Source organism: Ailuropoda melanoleuca, chromosome 6, assembly GCF_002007445.2.
Source record: "Ailuropoda melanoleuca isolate Jingjing chromosome 6, ASM200744v2, whole genome shotgun sequence".
Taxonomy (NCBI): Eukaryota; Metazoa; Chordata; class Mammalia; order Carnivora; family Ursidae; genus Ailuropoda; species Ailuropoda melanoleuca.
Window position 1 is genome coordinate 104,895,276 of NC_048223.1, and position 20,364 is coordinate 104,915,639.

At 47.5% G+C, this 20,364-nt stretch overlaps 2 protein-coding genes across 4 annotated transcripts in view; one reads left to right on the forward strand and one right to left on the reverse strand.

Moving 5' to 3' along the window:
- The window catches only part of SLK (STE20 like kinase), a 52,678-nt gene extending 43,984 nt beyond the window's left edge, over positions 1-8,694 (forward strand). For both annotated transcript variants that reach the window (XM_019809542.2, XM_011236395.3), the window contains 3 exons: positions 534-659; positions 1,565-1,678; positions 4,987-8,694. In XM_019809542.2, the coding sequence (XP_019665101.1) occupies positions 534-659; positions 1,565-1,678; positions 4,987-5,133 (387 nt within the window). In that variant the 3' untranslated portion in view covers positions 5,134-8,694. The remainder of the gene's footprint in view (positions 1-533; positions 660-1,564; positions 1,679-4,986) is intronic.
- Positions 8,695-10,669: 1,975 nt separating this feature from the next.
- The window catches only part of COL17A1 (collagen type XVII alpha 1 chain), a 50,536-nt gene continuing 40,841 nt past the window's right edge, over positions 10,670-20,364 (reverse strand). For both annotated transcript variants that reach the window (XM_034663236.1, XM_019809556.2), the window contains exons 38-56: positions 19,532-19,585; positions 19,152-19,205; positions 18,486-18,536; positions 18,127-18,153; positions 17,826-17,858; positions 17,674-17,739; positions 17,328-17,378; positions 16,695-16,820; positions 15,802-15,939; positions 15,253-15,312; positions 14,815-14,919; positions 14,426-14,515; positions 14,211-14,321; positions 13,636-13,782; positions 13,035-13,394; positions 12,493-12,630; positions 12,184-12,246; positions 11,939-12,019; positions 10,670-11,584 (exon numbers count right to left, since the gene is read on the reverse strand). In XM_034663236.1, the coding sequence (XP_034519127.1) occupies positions 11,532-11,584; positions 11,939-12,019; positions 12,184-12,246; positions 12,493-12,630; positions 13,035-13,394; positions 13,636-13,782; positions 14,211-14,321; positions 14,426-14,515; positions 14,815-14,919; positions 15,253-15,312; positions 15,802-15,939; positions 16,695-16,820; positions 17,328-17,378; positions 17,674-17,739; positions 17,826-17,858; positions 18,127-18,153; positions 18,486-18,536; positions 19,152-19,205; positions 19,532-19,585 (1,808 nt within the window). In that variant the 3' untranslated portion in view covers positions 10,670-11,531. The remainder of the gene's footprint in view (positions 11,585-11,938; positions 12,020-12,183; positions 12,247-12,492; positions 12,631-13,034; positions 13,395-13,635; positions 13,783-14,210; positions 14,322-14,425; positions 14,516-14,814; positions 14,920-15,252; positions 15,313-15,801; positions 15,940-16,694; positions 16,821-17,327; positions 17,379-17,673; positions 17,740-17,825; positions 17,859-18,126; positions 18,154-18,485; positions 18,537-19,151; positions 19,206-19,531; positions 19,586-20,364) is intronic.

The window sequence follows — 20,364 nt, forward strand, 5'->3', positions numbered from 1 at the left end:
AGATTAAAAAATGTGAATGTCCTTTTGAAGTGTCACGTAATTATGTTGTAAACATTTCGAGCCACGTTGGGCTTGTTGGTGTTCTCTTTGGCTTTATGGGCTGGGGCTAGATATGTGGCATATACCAACTTAGTGTTCCTAGGTTGGTGACCACAGAGGGCAAAGCCCTCTGCCCCATGCCCCACACTAGATCTTAAGACCAGTCCTAAGACCTAAGCCCAGTCCTGGGAATAGGTGACTTGGACAACTTTTGAAGTTAAAACATAGGGCTTCACTTTGCTTCTATAGTCATAGGTCCCACACACAAATAACTGAGGTCACTAAGCAGATAGGAGGAACACGATTTTAATCAGAAGCACACCCTCTCCCCGCCAAAGCCGTGATGTAGACTCCAGCTCAAGTTACAGTGTATTATTTATTATTACTTTCAACTTTAGTTTATTGTACTTTAAGTCTTGTTAAATTCCTTAATTACTCTTTTGGAAGATACAGAAATTACATTGTTAACTGCATTTTCTTTTTCTTATTTACAGTTTGCTGCTCAAGAAGAAAAGAGGCAGAAAAATGAGAGAATGGCTCAGCATCAAAAACACGAAAATCAGATGCGGGATCTTCAATTGCAGTGTGAAGCCAACGTCCGAGAGCTGCATCAGCTGCAGGTCAGATACAGGAGCATGAAACCTGAGCTGGTGGGAATGGGGCAGCACAAGCGGCCAGTTTGGAGAAAACAGTAGCTAACCAAAATACACTGTACTTTACTCATGAAAATGCTGGGATGGAGAGGTTTTGTTTCCTGTGTAGACCCAAATAAAGGTCAGGTTAGTGTCATAGGCACTTACGTAGCTTTTATAGAACCATGATTAATATAAACATGAGGCTAAATATAACCTAAGAAGTTGAGTCTTTCCAAAGTAGTATTGAGTATTTTTAGTCTATTTTGCAAAGAAAATGAACAGAGTTTTCAAAATGAGGTAGGTGGTTTTGTTATCAGATTCTGAATTTAAAATTCCATTTAGGGAGAAATCGTTCATTTTCTTCTAAGTGTTTGAAAAAAGCGATAAACTAAATATGTGAATTTTTCTCCTAAGAAATTTAAAGGTTACTTTAGGGGAACTGTTTTGGGGCCTTACCTGGAGTATGCAGCCCATCTAGTATAGAGCCTAAAATGTTTAAAATTTCAGAATAGTGTATACATAATGGATACTCTGCGTATTTGCTTAATTTACTGGAGTAGAATAGTTCCTAATCCCACATTCCGGGACCAGTGGGTGAATCCATATAAGGTGCCCTTTGAAGTGTCTGTGTTGTGACCAAACCTTAGAAAGGAAAAGCAGGATCAAACTATTTAAGTTCTTTTCATATGGCAAGTAACACATCTAGCTTCTAAACTTGAAGAAATGAAGCTGTGACTCATTTCGTAGTTCTTAGCCCTTGGTTTTCAGAGGAGACCCTGAACCTCAGTAATAGTTTGATGTTTAATGAATGCCTTATTATTTGAAGATAATTACATTTGTGAGAAATTGCTTAGTTGATCTGAAAATTTTAATCCAGATTTTATTTTCAGAATGAAAAATGCCACCTATTGGTTGAACACGAGACTCAGAAACTGAAGGAGTTAGATGAGGAACACAGCCAAGAATTAAAGGAGTGGAGAGAGAAATTGAGACCCAGGAAAAAGGTAATTTTAAAAGCTTTAGATAAAATATGTTTGTGTTCATTTATCCACCCAGTTATTGTCTGTTTAATATGTGTCAGGTACAGTGTCAGGGATAGGAGTTACAGAGATGAAGAGACAAAGTCCCTGCCCCCCCAAGATTCAGGGTGTAGTGACAAGCAATTACAGTCCAGTAGGATCATTGCTGTAAGGGAGGTAAGGACAGGAGATAGGAGCACAGTGCTGAGGACAAGGATGAGGAGTGCTTCAGTCAGCCTGGGAAGTTAGGGAGGCTTTATAGAGCAGATGCCTTATAAGCCAAGTGAGACTTTAGGATGAGTAAGAGCTTGCTAGGCATACAGACAGGTTGGGGTGTGATGGGCAGTGTAAGTACAGAGAAGAGAATGGGTGAAAATTATGTTTTCAGGAATTGCCAGTAGCTCCCTGTCATTGGGGCACTGGGGGAGTGTGCCTCTGTGTACAGGAGGGAGAGAAAGAAGGAAGTGAGGATAGCTTAGTCTGGACAAGTTGACTGGAGCCAGATTATAAGGCCCTCGTATGATAGTAAATTCATGATCTAGTAAAATAGGAAAGACTTCCTCCCCCCATCCAGCTATCAGCTGTCTTCCTATTTTGTACTTCCTTTCTGACTCCCTGCTGGCCTGGTCCAATTGGTCAACCACTTCAATTCATTTTTTTCTTTAACCATGTGATCCTCTCCCTTTGCTAGCTCTCAAACTCAAACCTATATTTTCTCTTGGCCTTCCTTCCTGCTATACCTTTCAGCTATTCCTTTCTTCCATTTATCCAATTAATCAGTCAATCAGTCAAGAAAATCCATATTTAGCACCTACTGTGCGGTAAATGCTTCTAGAAGAAGTGAAATGACTATGTCAGTTGATAGTGTGGCTTTTTAATTTAAATTTTATTTATTGTAAGATTTTTAACTAGGTAATGCATTCAAAAGTTACAGAGGGCCTTTTTCCAGTTTCTTTAACTCTTTGAAGTCTAGCTTTCATCTCAGACTCCCCAGTTGAACTCGTTGACAGTGATCATAAGTGAGTTGCTAACAGCCAAATCCTGTAGTATTATCTAACTGTTGTCATTAGAAATCTTGTTTCTTAAAATTCGTTTCTTGGGGCGCCAGGGTGGCTCAGTCGGTTAAGCATTTGCCTTTGACTTGGGTCATGATCTTGGGGTCCTGGGATTGAGCTCCACATCGGGCTCTCTGCTCAGTGGGGAGGCTGCTTCTCCCTCTGCCCCTCCCCCTGGTTGTGCTCTCTCTCTCTCAATAAATAAATAACTAAAATCTTTAAAAAAAAATTCTCTTCTCATCCAACTTTTATAACCTAACTCTCTTCTTTGTGCTCTTTTTCACTTTTTCTTTGTCTCTAGTCACCTGAAACATAGACCTCTCACAGCTTTACACGCTTAATGATTCTGTGCCTAGTCATGGCTTCATCTGCATATTTAAGGACAGTCCCAGAAACAAATTCTGAAGTCCTACAGATCTGGGTTCAGATTTCAGTGCTGACATGATTAATTTTGTCACTTAACATTCCTAAGCCCAGTTTTACTCATTTGTAAAACAAAGAGGACACTACGTACCTAATTGGGGTTGTCAAGACTGTTAAAAGAAATGATGTGTTGTACAGCACTTCTTAATACCTGAGCTGTAGTCAGGATTTGATGAGTGGTTGCCATTGCTATTACTGTTTCTTGTTTTTTTTTTTATTATTGGTTCATGTTCTAAGCACCCATTTCCCACCTGGATGTTCTATTCCTTCTTACTTCATTCAGGTCTCTCTCACCAAAGGTTCCTTTTTCTGATGACTATATATAAAATAGTGTCCATGCCCACCTCAGACATTCCCTATCCCCTCACCTTTGTTTTCCTTCCTAACATTCTTCACGACCAGACACATTTGTTTATTGTCTGTCTTTTCCTGTAAGAGTGCATGCTCCCTAAAAGTAGGAGCATTGTCTCTTGGTTCACTGGTATATATTAGCTTCTAGAATAGCTCCTGGCATATTGTAATGATCTATACATACCTGTTGAATGTTGACTCAAGATTGTAAGCTCAGTGGATATAAAACCGAACAGCCTTTCTCCATCATCCCATCTCACTTTGTTCCCTCATGGTTGCCCCATCCACCATCAGTGTTCTTCCCGACATCCCTGTCCTCTTAATTGACATCTAGTCTAACAACCTGAATTGTCTTTCATTTCTATCACATCCCATTTCAGTGAGATGGCAGATAATTTTCTCTTTTTATAATATTTCTCTTTCACATTACTATCATTCTACTACTTAAAAATGTTGAGTAATGTCCTAATGGGCCTTCTGATCTCAAGTTCCTTTTCTTTTCTTCCTACTTGTCGGCCTTCACCAGAGTATTTATATTCAGGAACATCTCTGGTACAGGCATTGTGGTGTTGATGAATCTTTAGTTCTATCAGAATAAAATAGAAATGCCTCATTTCGACTTTGTGGCTGTCATAGTGCCATACATTGGCCACAGTCAGACTCTCTAGCTGTATTTCCCACAAGCGACTTTGTTCCCTATTCATATTCTAGTATTGGGTATAATCACCATTACTCATACCACGTCTGTGGTTTCCTGCCTGTGTGCACTGTTTCAGCCCCCTCTGTCGGGCATGTGTTCCGCATCCTGTCTATCAATTTCTTTTCTTTCTTTTAAGACTGAGCTCATGTTTCACCTCTTCTGAGAAATGCTCCTGTATCTTTCCATCTTCTGCTATACTTTGTGCCTCTGCAGCGGCACATGTCCCTGAGTCACTTGTCTGCGAAATCACCGATACATCAAGTGTTTATCCAGCACTTACTATATATGCTCTGTATTGTGGGGATGTAAAGATGAGTCTGGTTTAGGTCTTACCTTCAAACAGCTTATAGTTCAGTGTGGAAAAAAAGACCCGCACATCAAAAATCAAAATAAAAAACAGAAAATGGAAAGTGCCACGTGGGCAAGAAAGGTAGTAAATAACAGGTGCCATCTATTGAGTGCCCGGTGTGTGTTAAGTACATCATGATCACGTTTATCCTCACATAGCAACCCAGCGAGGTAGGTGATACTCTTCCTATTTTACAACAGAAGAATGAGATGATTCTCATTAAGTCATGACCCAAGTTATACATTCGTGTGGCTGAGTCAAAGCCTTCAGTCTGGGGCTGTGCACAGCCTAATCTAACTGTTGAGCACTCTGGTCTTAGGATAACATACAGAGAGAGTGTTTTGAGCAAATAGTTTATTCTTGGCTGTCAGAATAAATTCTGTTTGTAATACAAGCACATAATTTCTTTTTTTAGACACTGGAAGAAGAGTTTGCCAGGAAACTGCAGGAACAGGAGGTGTTCTTTAAAATGACTGGGGAGTCTGAGTGCCTTAACCCATCAACACAGAGCCGGATTTCCAAGTTCTATCCTATTCCTAGCTTGCATTCCACTGGGTCGTAACAATAGGAATCATTCTGTGGTTGGGTTTGGCTTTTTAAATATGTCATTCTGTTCTCTTCATCTTCTGCCACAATCTATATCTGAGAGCTTATGAAGACAATCACCTGCCTCACCTTCTAGGTGTTTTTTGTTTGTTTGTTTGTTTTGTTTTGTTTGTTTGTTTGTTTAGCAAAGATTAAGGGAAAGGAACCAAGACAGATGCTGGGCCATGTTGGCAAAGTGGCATCTTGCAGTAATTCCCTAAGGTGATTTTGTATATTAATCTTAAAAATTGTGTTCTTTAGACACTGTTAACTGAAAAACTGTTAGTATGATATTTGAAGTTATTTTTTTTTTAAAAGCTGTTAGGCCATTGAATATTAGTGAATATCTTTTTACCTGGCCTAACTTCTCAGTGATGCCTAAATTCTATAGCCGCAACTCTGCTGTAGAGTTGGCATAGTTTTCCTTTGGTGAATCAACTCTCATGACAAAGCTATAAGTTGCTCAAAATACCATATTGATTGAATAAATCTGTTTTGTCTTTAAATAACAACAGACTCTTTTAAAAAGAAACATTGTTTCAGTAATTTGTCTAAAATAATTACCTAATGTTTAGTCATGAGCTAATAATTAAGGGTGCTAATTTTATTAAAATAGTGCCTAAAACACTAAATTTTAGTTGAGTCTAAAGTAAGATTTCCTTTTTTGATTCAACAGGGACAAACATCCTTAGCATTAAGCATTATTGTTTTTTAAATCTTGCTATTACCATTCGATAGAAATTTTCATCCTAAAATATATGTTGTGCAAAAGTTGGAAAGATTAAAAAAAAAAGTAGCTTTAATATTGAAATTGGAAATACAACACTCACCAAATTAAAAGAAGTATAGACTTAGGGTTCTAGCTTATTGCCTAAAATAATCCGTGAGCTGATTAAGTGACCTCTCCCATCCTAGCACATTTTGTTCATCGAAAACTCTGCCTGAGGCCTGCAGGCTCTGAGTTATAAATGTATTTTCTGAAATTAATCTTAAAAGAGGCATTTGCTCAGAATACTTTTTAAAAAAAACATATAAATAAAATATTTAGGCAGTGTCAGAAGTGACTTTGTTGTTGAGAGAAAGTCATTTGTATTTTGGTTTTATTTAGTTCCATGTTTAAATTATTTACTTCGATTTGAGCGGGAGCCTGAAATCTTTATCATGTGGTTGCTGATATGTGTAATTATTAATGAAATGTTCATTCTTTGTCCCTCTTGTGACTCAGAATTCCAAGCCTAAGTCAGGTCAAACAGTATTATGCAATGTACTTTGGTGGCTGAGATGGCCCATTTGTAAATGATGCTTGCTGTTTGCCATTTTCAACCTATTTTAAGAGTACTAAGTACCAAATTGTAGACGTTTCAGTTTTTAGTTATATGACATTTGAGGCTGGTGAAAAATTTAAGTGTAATTTCGTGGGAACACTGATTCGTATTAAGAAAATGTAAATATCTGTAGCACTTTCTTGCAGTTAATTTGAAAACTTTGAATGCTGAACCTTACTTTGTCAGTGACTTAGATGATTTGAAAATGCATGTAATTTTTTAATTTTGTAATTGTTTTGACAAGCATAATTTCTTGGACAACTTTGTAGGTAGCCTCAACTTCTGGCCAAGTTTGTTTTTTATATAAATATATATACATATATATATATATATTATGTATGGTTGTAAATTCATACACTTACCACATTGAATGTGTTACTGTATACAAAACTCTTTTAATGCTTTATTCTCAAATGCTGGGTTGAAAATGTTTCGAAAGCCTTTTAAAGTATATATCTTTATAAAGTAATATTCAGGATGATGATGGAAATTGTTTATATTGTTATGATAAAAATGACAGTATAATGTTACCCAATGTATTTAATGATTTATTTTGCAGAGGGAGAGAGGAGGAAGGTTCTCATACCATTCTCTCCTTTGAAATTTTCAGTTTATTGGCTTTACAAAAAAATTAATATTTCAGGTAGTGTACCCTTTTTCAGTATCTTTTAAAGGATAATCCTCTGTCTTAAATAGTTTGTGACACATAATTAATTTGGTCTGAATATTTGATTCTTTTTATTCCTTTCAACTTGACATGAGAGTATTGAATAAAGAAAAGAGGCTCAGAGTAGAACGGTTGACACTCTGGTAAGTTTATTAGTAAATCTTATAAAATCCTTCAAACTGCCTTTTGGATTCAGTGTTCATGCTGGAGTTCTCTTTCAAATATGACCATATTCACGTGGGGGCAGGACTGCAAAATGATACATGTGTAGAGGTGAAACGTTCATTTTAATGCTTAAAGTTACATAAGTCTTTTCAAAAAATGTTTTGTTACAGAATATGCTGTTTTCACCCATCCCCGCTCACTTCTTATGGGGCCCTATATTCAAGTTGATAATAGTGATCATTTATTCTTTTTTTTTTTTTAATAGTGATTGTTCCTGCATGAAGTGTAGGTGGGGAGTTAGGGAGGGGCAGAGACTTCTTTGAAAAAGTACAATCCGATCCATTCCTGATTTGATGGTTTTGTTGCTGTGGCAGAATGTGCTATGAAATGCATAAAAGAAATTCTCCATGTGCGCCCTAACGACAGCCTCCCTTTTCTCCCTGCATGCTGTGAACATACCACACACTGCACTTCTGCGGGCCTAGCTCACAGAGCCGGTTGCACCAGGTTGCCTTTCCTTGTCCTGTCAGTCGTAGTTGGGTGTGAATTGCTGAATTAGCTGCTATTCTTTATGGAGTCACAATTAAGCTTTTTCCTACCCTTTTCAATGGGGAATCTATGGGGAGTGGGGATAAAGAGGAAATTGAGCGTGCTTATACTTTGTTGAAAATATTAGAACTTTCCTGTGACAGGATACAGCAAATTGTAATTAAATATAAACCAGAACCAGAGCTACCTCTAAGTAGTGTTTCCTCAAGCACAAAGCTCTCAGGCATATGAGACCCTCTTTAATGGAGAGTCTCTGATTTCTTGAGCATCAGCGAGTTCAAAAGTGACTGTCTTTTGTACTCTGTTAGTTCCCTGGTAACTACACACTTTCTCCCATTCCACACTGTGCTTAAATGACAAAGACTCTTCTGAGAAGCCAAATTCTGTCCAAGATGAGCTCTAGATATTGTTGATTAAAGGAAAACCTAGAACTGGGGTGGAAGAGGAGAGTTACCAGTTCTGAGAGTCTTCCGATGAAATAAATCGCTTCTTTTCGGGGAGATGATCTTTTATAGGAAATAGGATATTTTAAATGCTTTTCTTGAAGGCACAACAGTTAATGCCTCTATTGTTACTAGTCTGTGGCTGACATGGTTTTGATATGGCTTTAAAATATCTGCTAAGCTTGAGTAGAATGTTACACCAGTTTTAAATGTTGGCTGCAGCTTTTGGTGATTCTTTGCTGATTTTTGCAGTGTAATAACTTCATAAGCTAAATTTTCACGAAGAATTTTGTTTCTGATTATGCCTCTTGTCTAATTTGGGAGCAACATGTCTTTTCAATCATGGGCTTGACAAATGAAAAATAAAGTTATTTCTTAATGTACTCTGGGCAGCAGTCTTTTATTAAGAATCTTTGATACTGGGTTGTATGTACTTCATGAGAACATTTTGCAGCATTTTTTGGTCCTAGTTTCATTTTTAACCCTCACAGTCCTCAAGGCCTTCGGACCCTTCCAGACTTGCTTGTGTTCCTGCCTGACTTGTCACCACACACAAGAAGGTAGTTTTTACTGGTAACTCGGAGGGGGGTGTCTTTCAGCCTACAAACTCCTCCTTTGGGTGGTGCTTAAAATAGTTCCATATATATACATACTTCCATATGTATATATACATACTTCCATATGTATATATACATACTTCCATATGTATATATACATACTTTTAATTTTTCTTCCCTTGGGATGGATTATTTTTCTCATCAAGCATTTCACTTAACCATATGACCTCACTTCTGCTAAAAATAACCTCTTTTCGTCATTGATATGTTAATGCAAGATTCAGTAGACACTAGGCACTGTCATTTGGCAAGTGTTCAGCTTGGCTGGAGGGAGGCATAATGTGTCCTTTTCTAAACCAGAAGCATCACACACTATCAAGCTCATTCTTGACTTTTTTTTTTTTTTTTTTTAAGTGAAACAAGAGGCTCAGACCCATTGCCATCCAGCTGTGGATATATCTCATGTCTGCCCATTCTCTTTCTGATTCTGTCCAGAGAAGGTAGAGGTTTGGACTTCTAGCCTATTTCAGTTGCGCATAGGACTCTGAAGACTCCGGATAGCTTGGAAAGGTAAATGTCATAACTAAGGAACGCTCTGGTCAAGTCTGATTAATAAAGGTAAGAACCATTAAAGGGGATCTAATACTTGAGCTGCTGAAGCTACTATTACAAAAATAACTTGATTCAGCCTTTAGGTTAATTAAAAAGGTGTGATGCAGTCATGCATTATACATGAGAAGTTTTCATTACATAGTAAAAGGTTGGAAATTCTGAAGGCCTTATGAACTCATTTTTTTAGAATTCCCACGATGATTCCCAGCAGGTAGCTGTCAGGTTGTGAGAAGGGCGGCTAGCAGAACACACAGAATGTTCGGTGCCTCACGGTGCGGCCGCTAGCAGTTGTTCAGTGCACAACTAAATGGTATGTGTTTTCCCGGGATAATATGTGAGGTACTCAGGAGAGACCACATGGAAAGTAAATGATCCAGACTTATAGAAGGTAGATGTAGAGATGTGATTCATTTTAATCCCATTTTTAATGATCCAGCAGAGGAGAGCGACAGCTGGTAACATTTCACAAGTTGGCCAAGTATAGCCTTCTCTGAAGTTGAGGGATTTTACTCTGTTTTTCTATGGGGCATTTGATATTTGTGCATTTTTCCTTTTAGGAGTTTGGTCTTCCATACATTGTTATGCGTGCCCTACAACCATAACTCTCTTGTTCCAGCATAAATCACTGCATTAATTGAAAATAATCTTGTTGTTCATCTGTTGTATATGTGTTTATTTCAAATAATTTATGTTCAGGGAAAACATTCAGATGCTTTGTAACTCGTCCATGTTGAGTTAGTAGTTGAACAAGGTCTGCCTTTAAAATCTCAATGATTAAACAAAATGCCAGAATCTGTTTTCCAAACACAACTAGTTTTGCATTCTTGTGTTTGTAGTAAAGAGTTCATAGTATAGGGTTGACCGCAAACTTTTTTTCCCCTATGTCTTTCCCCTTCCTTCTTTTTCATTCTTATTCCTTGTCTCCATTTTGCATTCTTTCCTTGTCTCTGTCTCCCTCTCCCTGTCTTTTCTCACCTATGTCTCTGTTCCTCTTTCTCCTTTTCTTTCCTTTTTTCATTTTTATTCCCTTTTTCATTCCCTTCTGTCTCCTTTTCTTTCCTTCTGCCTCTATTTCCCTCTGCCCTCCCCCTGCATCCCCCATTTCTCTTTCCTACTTTGTCTACCTTCCCCTTCCTTCCCTTCTCTTTTTCATTCTATCTTTCTCTCACTTTGGTTAGATAGATCACACTAAACATAATATTAAGAAAAAAACTTTAATTGGAAATTTTGCAATTGAAATGACTTTTCATCTAACAGACCACATACATGTTTTAGATACCGCAAAGTGCTTAAAACCAACTGTGCCCAGTGCCCCGTGCCATTTCCCAGCATCGAGTTTTCTATTTTCCCTCCTTCCCAACTGCCCTTCTTCTCCCCCTTGCTGTGGTCTAGTTCAGTAGAACCCCTCTCTAAATGCTAGCATACCCCTGTAGAAATAGACCATAGCTACAATCAGCCAGACTTTCTAAGCAAGTGGGAATAGGATATATGGTGAGAAATGACTATTAGAAACCCTGTTACCACCTTCAGGGGAAGTGAATTTCTTAATTTTTTCAGTTGCAAGAGTTGCTTCTTAGCCAAGTCCTTTCTATGACTAGAGAATGCAGAACAAACAGGGAGGAAGGAGCAGACAGCACAGCCTTACAGTGATCACCAGAACACACCCTATCCCCGTCTTCCCTTTTCTGGCTCATTCTTAGGCAAAGCTCAAACACTCCTAAGCCAACTTGTATGGGACTGGCTTTCCTGGGTTGGGGCTAGAGCTACGAGCTGAAGCAGCCAAGGGGCTCAGGGCGAGCTAGCAGAGCTGCCAGTCGTGTCCTGCAGCTGCAGCTGCCGTAGCGTCGCCCTGGGGAGCGGTTCAGGTTGTGTAGCTTCAGCTGGATGATACATCTGTATAGAGACTGTTCCAGACTAAAACAGGTGTTCCGTTTCACTGTGTGGCTGTGCTGTCTCGGTAGGAAGTGAGCCTCCAGCTTCCTTCCGCCCTCTGGAGAGATTTTGACAGGAGGCCGTAAGCCTTGCAAGAACTGGTGCCAGAGGCTGTTGCTCCACACTCATGGCTTGAGGGCGATGCTTCTCTTTCTCCGCCCTGCATAGACTTGGTCACCTGAAGTTAGAAGAGGAGGAGGAAGTTATCTTGTGGCCTGTGGGCCTTCAGCTTGGGCAATTACATAGCAACTGTGACAACTGCAGAATGGGCCTGAAAGATGAACTTTTGTAAGGCTATTTAAATTGTTTACCCTGTTTCATCACAGAGGGTTCTCTTTTCCTGCTGGCATTGGCTGTCTCTTTCCTTTCTCCCTAGCTGTTCATTTCATTGTTATGCAAATGATGTCGACGGCAGCATCTGCCTTTAGTAAGTGGCATTTGCCTTAATTTTTCAGGCTTGCTCTGGAACAAATTGCCTACTACTCCGAGCATCAGCCTTCCAGCCCTGCAGAAACTGGCAGCCAGGGCTTACCTTTGTCTCCTTTTTCTCCTTTGTGCCCTCGAGGGCCGGGTGGCCCAGGCCGACCTGGTGGTCCTGTGGGTCCCCTCTCACCTGAGAGGACAGAGAGGGCTGTGCTCAGTCCAGTGGGAGCGTGGGGCCTGGAGGGGCCGCACACACAGGTTTCTAGACACCACTGGCAAGGCGGGGGGTGGCTTTCCAGCAAGAGGCGGGTGGTTACACAAGATCCTGGTGGCTGTTTCCCTGCCACCACTTACCTTTGGGTCCTGGGGTGCCCACCTCTCCTTTCTGCCCAGGGGGGCCTGGAATGGCTCCATAAGCTGCAGGGGGAGAAGACTGGCCTCAGACAAGAGGTCACTCTGGAGCTTGGGAGGTAAAGGGATTTGTTCAGAGAAGCACAGGAAGGAAGTGGTGGAGATGGAACCCAAAGTAAACAGTTCAGAATTTATCAGATTTTCAGCCTCTCAAGTGTTGATAACCCGAGGTTTTTTGGGAGACTTGTTTCTCCCATGTGATACTGTGCAGCAAAGTAAGTGTCAGAAAAGCGGCCAGAGAGCTGCCCTTACTTCGGAAAAAGTCCATGAGGTCCTCAGTCACGTTGCTGTAGGCAGAGAAGACCTTGCTGATGCCGGGGGGGCCCTGGGGCCCTGGCCGGCCCGGTGGGCCCTGGACAGTGTAGGCCATCCCTTGCAGCAGGCCCTGACCTGGGAAGCACCCGAGTGTGGGCAGAGGCAGCAGAGTCCCTCAGCCCCCTCTTCCCAGGAGAACAGAGCCCTCGGATTGCCAGAGATCCCACAGCAAGGGAGAAGCCCTGTTGGCTTCTTTTGTTGACCTCTCCCCACCCCCCACATCACTGATGGGCCTGGGGCCTCTGCTGCTCTGGCTTTACAGCCCCATCCTGACTGGGGCTCCTGAACTAAGCTGGCTGTGAATTGGGTCTGGGCCTCTTGCCTTCAGTCCCCACCCATCTGATTGTAGAAGCCTGTCCCCGCAGCCTAGGCGTTCCGAAAATGAGAGGGTGAGTTTCTGGAGCCTATGATTTGAGCTGCTCACAGACTCCCTGCCTCCAGCCTCCCCACAGCACCAAGGCCTAAGGGTCAGGACTTACGCTGCAAGCTCTCAGACACCCGAACAGCCAGCTCGTTGTAGTCTAGACCTCCGGCAAAGCCAGCCCCGAACGGTCCACCTTCACCACCGTACATGCCACCTTCTGCTGCTCCCCCGTAGCCTCGGCCCAGGCCCATGTCCAGGCCAAAGGCCCCCCCTTCACCAAGGGAGCCTCCACTGGATCCTCCTATGCCCATGGAAGAGCTGTAGGAGGAGTCCCGACTGACCGACGCGCTGTGAGAGGAGGACCTGCTGCCCCGGCTGTAGGAGCCATCCATGGACACGAGGCGGCTGTCCCCGGGCGGCCCCTGGGGCCCTGGAGGGCCTGGTGGGCCCACGATGAAGCTCCGCACATCTGGGCCTGCAGGAAGGAGGCTGCATTAGTTGGGGCTCAGGTCTGGGGACAGAGAAAGGGAGTTCAGAGGCCACTCCCAGGGTCTCATGGCCCCAAAGCAGGATGCGAACCTCAAGGCACTTGCACAGGAGTAGGAAGAACCTGGGCTCTCTCCACTAGTGGGGCTCATGCATTTGGCCTCCCCGGTTCCTTCAAGCACCAGCTGCCCTCTCGCAGGGAGGAGCAAGGTCTGGGAAGGGGCACCTACTTGTGAGGTAGCTGATCAGTTCACTCCGGAAGCTGTCACTGTTTTCGGCTGCATAGGTTGCTAGAGCTCCCGAGACACCCGGAGGCCCTCGAGGGCCTGGAGGACCAGGAGGGCCCGGAGGGCCGGGGATAGACGACACGCCTGCAGCTGAGTGGGAGGCCAGAGAAAGAAAGGTCAGGGATGGCCCCGCTCGGAAGGCTGAGTTCCCAGCCTGCGTTCAGGGGTGCAGCTCCTCTTGGAAGGAAGGGAAGGAGGGAATACTGGGGGCCCAGCTCCTGGCATCACCATAGAGCCACTGCTCAGACCTGTCCTCCCACTGCCAGTTCGGAGCCTCACTCAGCCCAGATACCATCCCGCCCCAACTCTCCTGCCAAACGCTCACACACTGTTTGTGACTTCTCTAAGGGCTGCACTTGGGAGCACAGTCTCCCAGCCAGTCCCCCTGTCATAGCTGAAAGCACCTCTAAAGCAAGGGTGTTGCTCTCCAAGGCCCAGCCCTGTATGTGCCTCAGAAGGACTAGGTGACTGGTCCAACAGTGTAACTTTCCATGGCTGCCCTCCTCCCTGTGCCTTACTGTGCAGGTAGGAAGAGAGGTCCTCCACGCTAATGCTGGACCACACGTTGCCTGGGATACCTGGGGGCCCAGGGGGACCTGGGGGCCCAATGATGCCTCTGTATTCAGACCCTGAGACACGAGAGAAGAGCACGGAGTCAGTGGGGGGGTCTGGGCCAAGGGCCTCTGCCTTCCACCCCAAGCCACGTGGATGGATGGCCCCTGACCAGCCTTACCCTGAAGCAAGGAGAGGAGCTCCTCGTAGGATGTCCCTGGCAAGCCAGGGGGTCCCGGGGGGCCAGGAAGCCCAATGCTGATTCCAGAGCCTGTGGAACAAAACCCCAAGTTGTGAGAGATTCACATTGCCTATGTGTATGCAAGCTGCGTGTGCACTCGCTACAGGCCACTGCCCCCAGACACCCCTGGCTTCCCCGGCCAGGCTCGGTGGCCTGCTCTGGGGCCGCAGGTGTGAATGGCTCTGAACACAGCTCGCTCCCTCTGGCTGGGTGCCACGTGGCAGGGGAGCAGCAGAGGCCAGTGCAGGCACGTTCAGCCCCCACCCCCTCCTCCAGGGCCCTGCTGACCACCTGCCTGCAGCGGGCAGGCCGGGAGGGCAGACACTCACTGGACATGTAGCTGAGAATGCGACTGCTCAGCTCCGCGTAGTCCAAAGACTGGAGGGACCAATCTCCAATCACATACTGACGCAGGTACTGTCTCACGTCATCCCCTGCGAGGAGGGCATGCGCTGGCGTGGGCCCGCCCAGGCCCCAAGCCTCCCGCACCACCACGCGGCCATAGCTAGGCCTGCCCCCATGGGCTGGCCCCAGTTCTGGGTTCTCAGCCCCCAGGGGGAATGAGCAAGCTTGCAGGTACCCGACAAGGCGCTTGCCTGGTTACCTGGCACTGGGGACGGGGAGATCTGCCCCCTTTCCAGTGAGTACGGACTCACAAGTGGCTAGAAGTGAGGAGGGGCGCCTCCTCACTGCAGCCCCCACGGGGCTCAGATGGGAGACAGGCCGTGCCTCTGGAGCCCACCCTCCAGCCCACCACGGGCACTCACGCTTCAGCACAGCCACGATGTCCTCAGAAGAGATGGAGGAGCTGATGCTGTACCCCGAGGCTGTCGGGAAGGAAAGCTTGTGTTACCTGCTTGGCAGGACGGAAGCAACACCCCGCCTGCTGCAGGCCCACCAGAACCTGCCAGCCAGCCGTTCTGTTTGCGGAAATGAACGAACAGGGGCGTCAGGAGGCTATTGTGAATGTGAGAAAAAAAAAATCAAAGGTGGTTTTGTTTTTGTGTGTTTGGCAAGAAATGCAGTTGGTTTTCCAGAGTGTGCTTTAGCCTAACTCCTGCCGGATCCCGCCAATCTCGTTCCCTTTTCACACCCTTAGCACACATCTGTCAGTCGCAAGAAGGCTCATTGAGCACGGCTCTGCAGTATGGCCTCCACTCTTAGTCTGAGCAACCCCTTCTTCAAGCCAGATCCCAGGGGCCAGAGAGCCATGAATTCAGAACTGAGCTCCACGTCCAGAAGGGCAAAGTGAGGATGCTCTGGAACGAAGTGACCGTGGGAGGAAGCGGTCAGTACAGGGCTGGGGAGAGGCTTACTCTGTAAGTAGCTCCCGACGCGGCTTGCCAGCTCTGAATAGTCGAAAGTCTCCCCCGCGATGGTGGTGACAGGTCCTGGGGGACCGGGTGGTCCAGGGGGACCCTGAACTCCAGAGAGATAGGACCGAATGCTGTCGCCTGCCAACAAAGAAAGCAAAGTCAAGCCTGTTCCCAAGAGGGCATGTCCTCCCCACAGCGATGACCTGAAGCACTTGACGAGATGCCTTCCCCACCACATACATGGCCCAAGACAGGGCCAGCATGGAGCCTAGACTCCTGGTTACAGAGAAACTGAGGCCAAGGCCTGTGCGGTCAGGCACTACTTGAAGACTGAGGACCAACAAGGCTCTAGTCAGCCACCCATTTGACAAAGCTCTGTGCCCACATTCTTGGAAATCACACTCTCATATGCATGGGGAGTACAGGGATGAGGTCGGGGGTGTAACTTGTGTGAAAGTGTGCGTGGCTTTGTGCAGGCACGCGCATGCGTGCATGTGTGTGTGTGGATGGGTGAGGACCAACCTGTGAGAAGGTGGGTGTTAGGGGAGCACATGGACATGCATTCCTGGCTCCAGGAGTGGATTTCTGATCTAGCCTGGCCTATGCACTGCTGTCCCCTGCCACACGCACGCGCATGCACGCACATATGCACATACACACGCACACGCAAGCACACCTCTCCGGCCCCGCTCACCGTCTCCGGCTCCCACCCACTCCCAGAGCCTCTCCCACTGCTCCGCACTGGTACAGGCAATGGGATCGGTCATGTTTATTTACATAAGGAGGAGGAGACTGGAGGCTTCCTGAAATAGTCGAGCCCCAGAAAGCACTGGAGATGCCCCAGCCAGAGCGGACACACAGACGCGCACGCACACTCAGACCCCAGCACTCACTCTGCATATACTCAGAGATGTACTGCTGGATCTCCCGGCCAGAGCTGCTGATGGAGCCTGGAGGGCCTGGGGGGCCTGGGGGGCCTGGGGGGCCCGGCATGAACATGGTGCTCGATGATGATCCCCCTGCAGGAAGGAAAGCCTTCTGAGTCTACTAGGAAAAGCCCACCCGAAGGTCAAAGAAGGGCCCAGACACTGCTTCCACAGCCCGAGGTCTTTCTTAGTGGGAGAAAGATGATGGTGGCAAAGAGGAGGGTCCCTCCAAAAACAAAGGAAGGGAATGCCCGTAGCAGCCACTGTCTGAACGGGGCTCAGAGTTGAGTTCGGCCAGGCAAGACCCTCCCTTCAGCAACCTGCTCATCACCCCAGAGGCTCCCTCACCTCCGCACACCCCTGGCTCCCAGGTGTGTCCTGTTCATCATTTTGCACTATTACCCACCTTTACTGTGCAGGGTCCTTCCCTCCCACCCCCACCAACTTAGAACCATCGTACAGGCAGCAGTGAGGCCTAACACGTGGAGAAGCGACCTGATCAACACTGAATTGTGGGTGGGTGGGTGGGTGGGGGGATGAATGAATCCGTGTCTTTGCTTGAATTAGGGGAGAACAACTTTGGTCACCTTTGGTTCTTACCTTGAGAAAGACCACCAGGAATGCCAGGAGCCCCTGGGACCCCAGGATCACCTGGAATCCAAAACGAGAAGCTCTGTTGGCATCACCTCCTCCAGGAACCCCTCCCAGGTTAAGCCCAGCCATGTTTACCCATGTGTGACTCAACAGTGGTTCCATGTCTCTGTTTCTGCAGTGCTGCATGAGCTCCATTCAGGCAGAGGGTGTCCTCACGCCCCACCCCGCTCTCCCTCCAGCCTCTCCTTCCTCCTAAGCCTTTAGCCCAAGCACTCCCTGCCTTCTATTCAGACTCTGGGAGTCATTCTTGCCCTCAGGCCTCACTGCCTTCTTGGCTGCTCCCCTCACTGACCTTTGTCCCCTTTGGGTCCCTGGGGGCCAGGTGGTCCCTGCAGGTTGAGTCCGAGAGAACCGGAACCTGGAAGCCAACAGTGCACAGTGGGTCAGCCAGGGCTGAGGGGCTCTGGCCAGAGCCGGCAGTGGGGGCAGGGGCTCAGCACTTACCTGAGGCAGAGAACCCTGGGAGGCCTTGCTCGCCTGAGGGACACACCCAAGAGGGGTCAGTCAGCGCGTGCTCCTCCTCCTCCCCCGCCCCAGGCCCGGCCCTCACCCCACCTTCCCTCCAAGGCTCCCACCCTAGAGCTGCCACGGGTGCATGCGTGCACACATTCCCAACCATTCGGACACTCACGCCGGTCTACCCCCACTCGTTCGGACAAAACGCATTCACAGGAAACTCAAGGCTCTGGGAAGGTCAGCTTTGCTTCCCCCACCCCCATTTTGTTTGATGCCAGCTCTACTGTACCTTGGTGTCCTCGGGGGCCTGGGGGGCCTGAGGGAAGGAGACGGACAGTTGTGAGATGCGGACCTGCTAGGTGCCAGGCTTCAAGGGGCCCGGAGGGGAAGGCACGGGGCTCCCGTGCTGCAGCAGACACGGGGCACACGGTTCCTCACCCCTCTCCGCCCAGCTGGCCAGCGCAGAGGCGGGGACTCCTCCTGGAGCTTCTGGCCTCTGCCCCCCGCCCTAGCTCCAGACTGCCGAGCCCGATGGGATACGGCAGGAGGACACACAAACGCCCCAGTTCCTCCAGCCTTGTCCAGACCCTCCCGGCCCCTTGAGCAAGCAGGGGCACACAGGCTTGTGTGTCCTCAGGCATTACTCACCTGGGTCTCCCTTGGGGCCTGGGGGGCCAGGGGGGCCAGAGAAGAAGGTCTCTGCAGAGGAGAAAGTTTTGAGTGTGGGCACTGTGGCCTCTGAGAGCAGCACCTGGCACGAAGCCTGGCACACTGCCAATGCTCCATCCACACTTGCCGGATGGGCAGATAAAGGGATGGATGGAGAGTTGGAAGGCTGGATAGAAATATAAATGAAAGAGAAAACTAGCAAATGGAAGGATGGATAAATAGATGGGTGGGTGGATTTTCCACAAGGGACAAGTTCTGGGCTAATGTTTGCTTAAAGTTATTTCTATATGTTTCTGTGTTGTACTGTCAACATTTATCCCCTTTCATTTGTGTGTCCTGGCCACCTATCAGACCCGGGCTTCCCCAAGACAGAAACCAGGTCCCCAGTCACAAACCAGTCAGCCCAGAAGCTCCCCAAGCTCAGAACAGATTCCTTCCCCCTGACTAAGTGAGAAGGGGCTATCCAGGTGGCTGGGCTGCTATGGTTTCCTGTTCCACCTGCAGAACTCCCATTCTGTGGAGTTTATGCAAACACACTGTGCGGGAAGGTCCGAAGGTCAGGAAGACCACATGCCTGTGACCACAGCATGTCCTGCAGCTAGGGCTGAGGTGGAGAACAGGTGGGACTTGACTCTGTCACTTTACCTGAGTTGGTCAGGAAAGATCCCGGTGGGCCTGGTGGGCCTGGCAGGCCTTCTCCTAGATAAAAGAACCACCAAGACTGTGTAAAGCCAAGATATGGGCCAGGACCCCTCTGCTTGGGAAAAGTGGCAGGGACGCTCTTTCCGGAGAGCCAGGCCTGGGCTCTGGGTGCCATGGTCTTGTGTCTCTCACCGGGGAGCTCAGCTCTCACCTGCTGGGCCTCAGGGCCCTGGCGGGCCTGGAATGGGAGGTCCCGCAGAAGAGAGCAAGAGGCCAAGCTGAACTCGGGGAGCTGACCTGCCCTGTGATCAGGAGCTTGGCTTCCTCACTATGTGCCCTGTCTCCCACAATTCCCACCTTCCTATGATCCCTGAGCTGCTCACCTGGAGGCCCAGGTGGTCCAGGTGGGCCTGGGGGACCTCGTAAATCAAGACCTTCTGTGGAGGGAAAAAGACAAAATGAGCAGAAACTCTCAAAGGCTGTTCTCTGCCAGCTTCAGCCCTCAAATGATCATCAGTGCCGGGCACCCGGGGCTGCACTCACACCCCAGAGGCCAGCTCGGGGTCACGGCGCAGGGCCCTCCGAGACCCCCTCTGCTAGGGGTGCTCCTCGCTCACAGGCGAGGCAAGGCAAGGCAGGCAGGGCTGCAGGCAAACTCCCGGATAACTAAGTACGTGGCTTTGGTGTCAGCCGAAGTTCAACCCCTGCTCTGCCCCTTCCAGCTGGTGACTTTGGGCATGTTCTTGCTCTTTCGGCCTCTGTTTGCTCTTCTCTAAACCAGAGGCATTAAGACCTATGTCACAGGAGCACCGTGCAGACCCAGGGAGGCCCCAGGACACACGTCTAGCACACGGTGACTGCTGGACCAGGGCTGGCTGGGGTTTTCCTATTCAGGTGTCTAAGCGGAAGGCCCTGTGGCATGTCTGCGTGGGCTCCTTGAGGAGAACCCAGGACTCACCCTCCCAGGCCAGGCCTGTGGCTGAGAACCCACGGGCCCCGCTCACTGCTCCGAGTGGGGGATGCAGGACTCCGGCCAGCCATTCTCTAGCGCCCGGCTCACTCCAGAGGCCCCACCAGCTCCCCTAGAATCCCAAGAACCTCGGACAGATGCCCCAGCCCGGTGACTCACCCCCCAGAGCCGACAACAGCCCTAATGTTGCTGTGAGACTAGCACCGCCTTTCAGCGCCTCTCACATCCCGGCTCACAGCAGGGCCC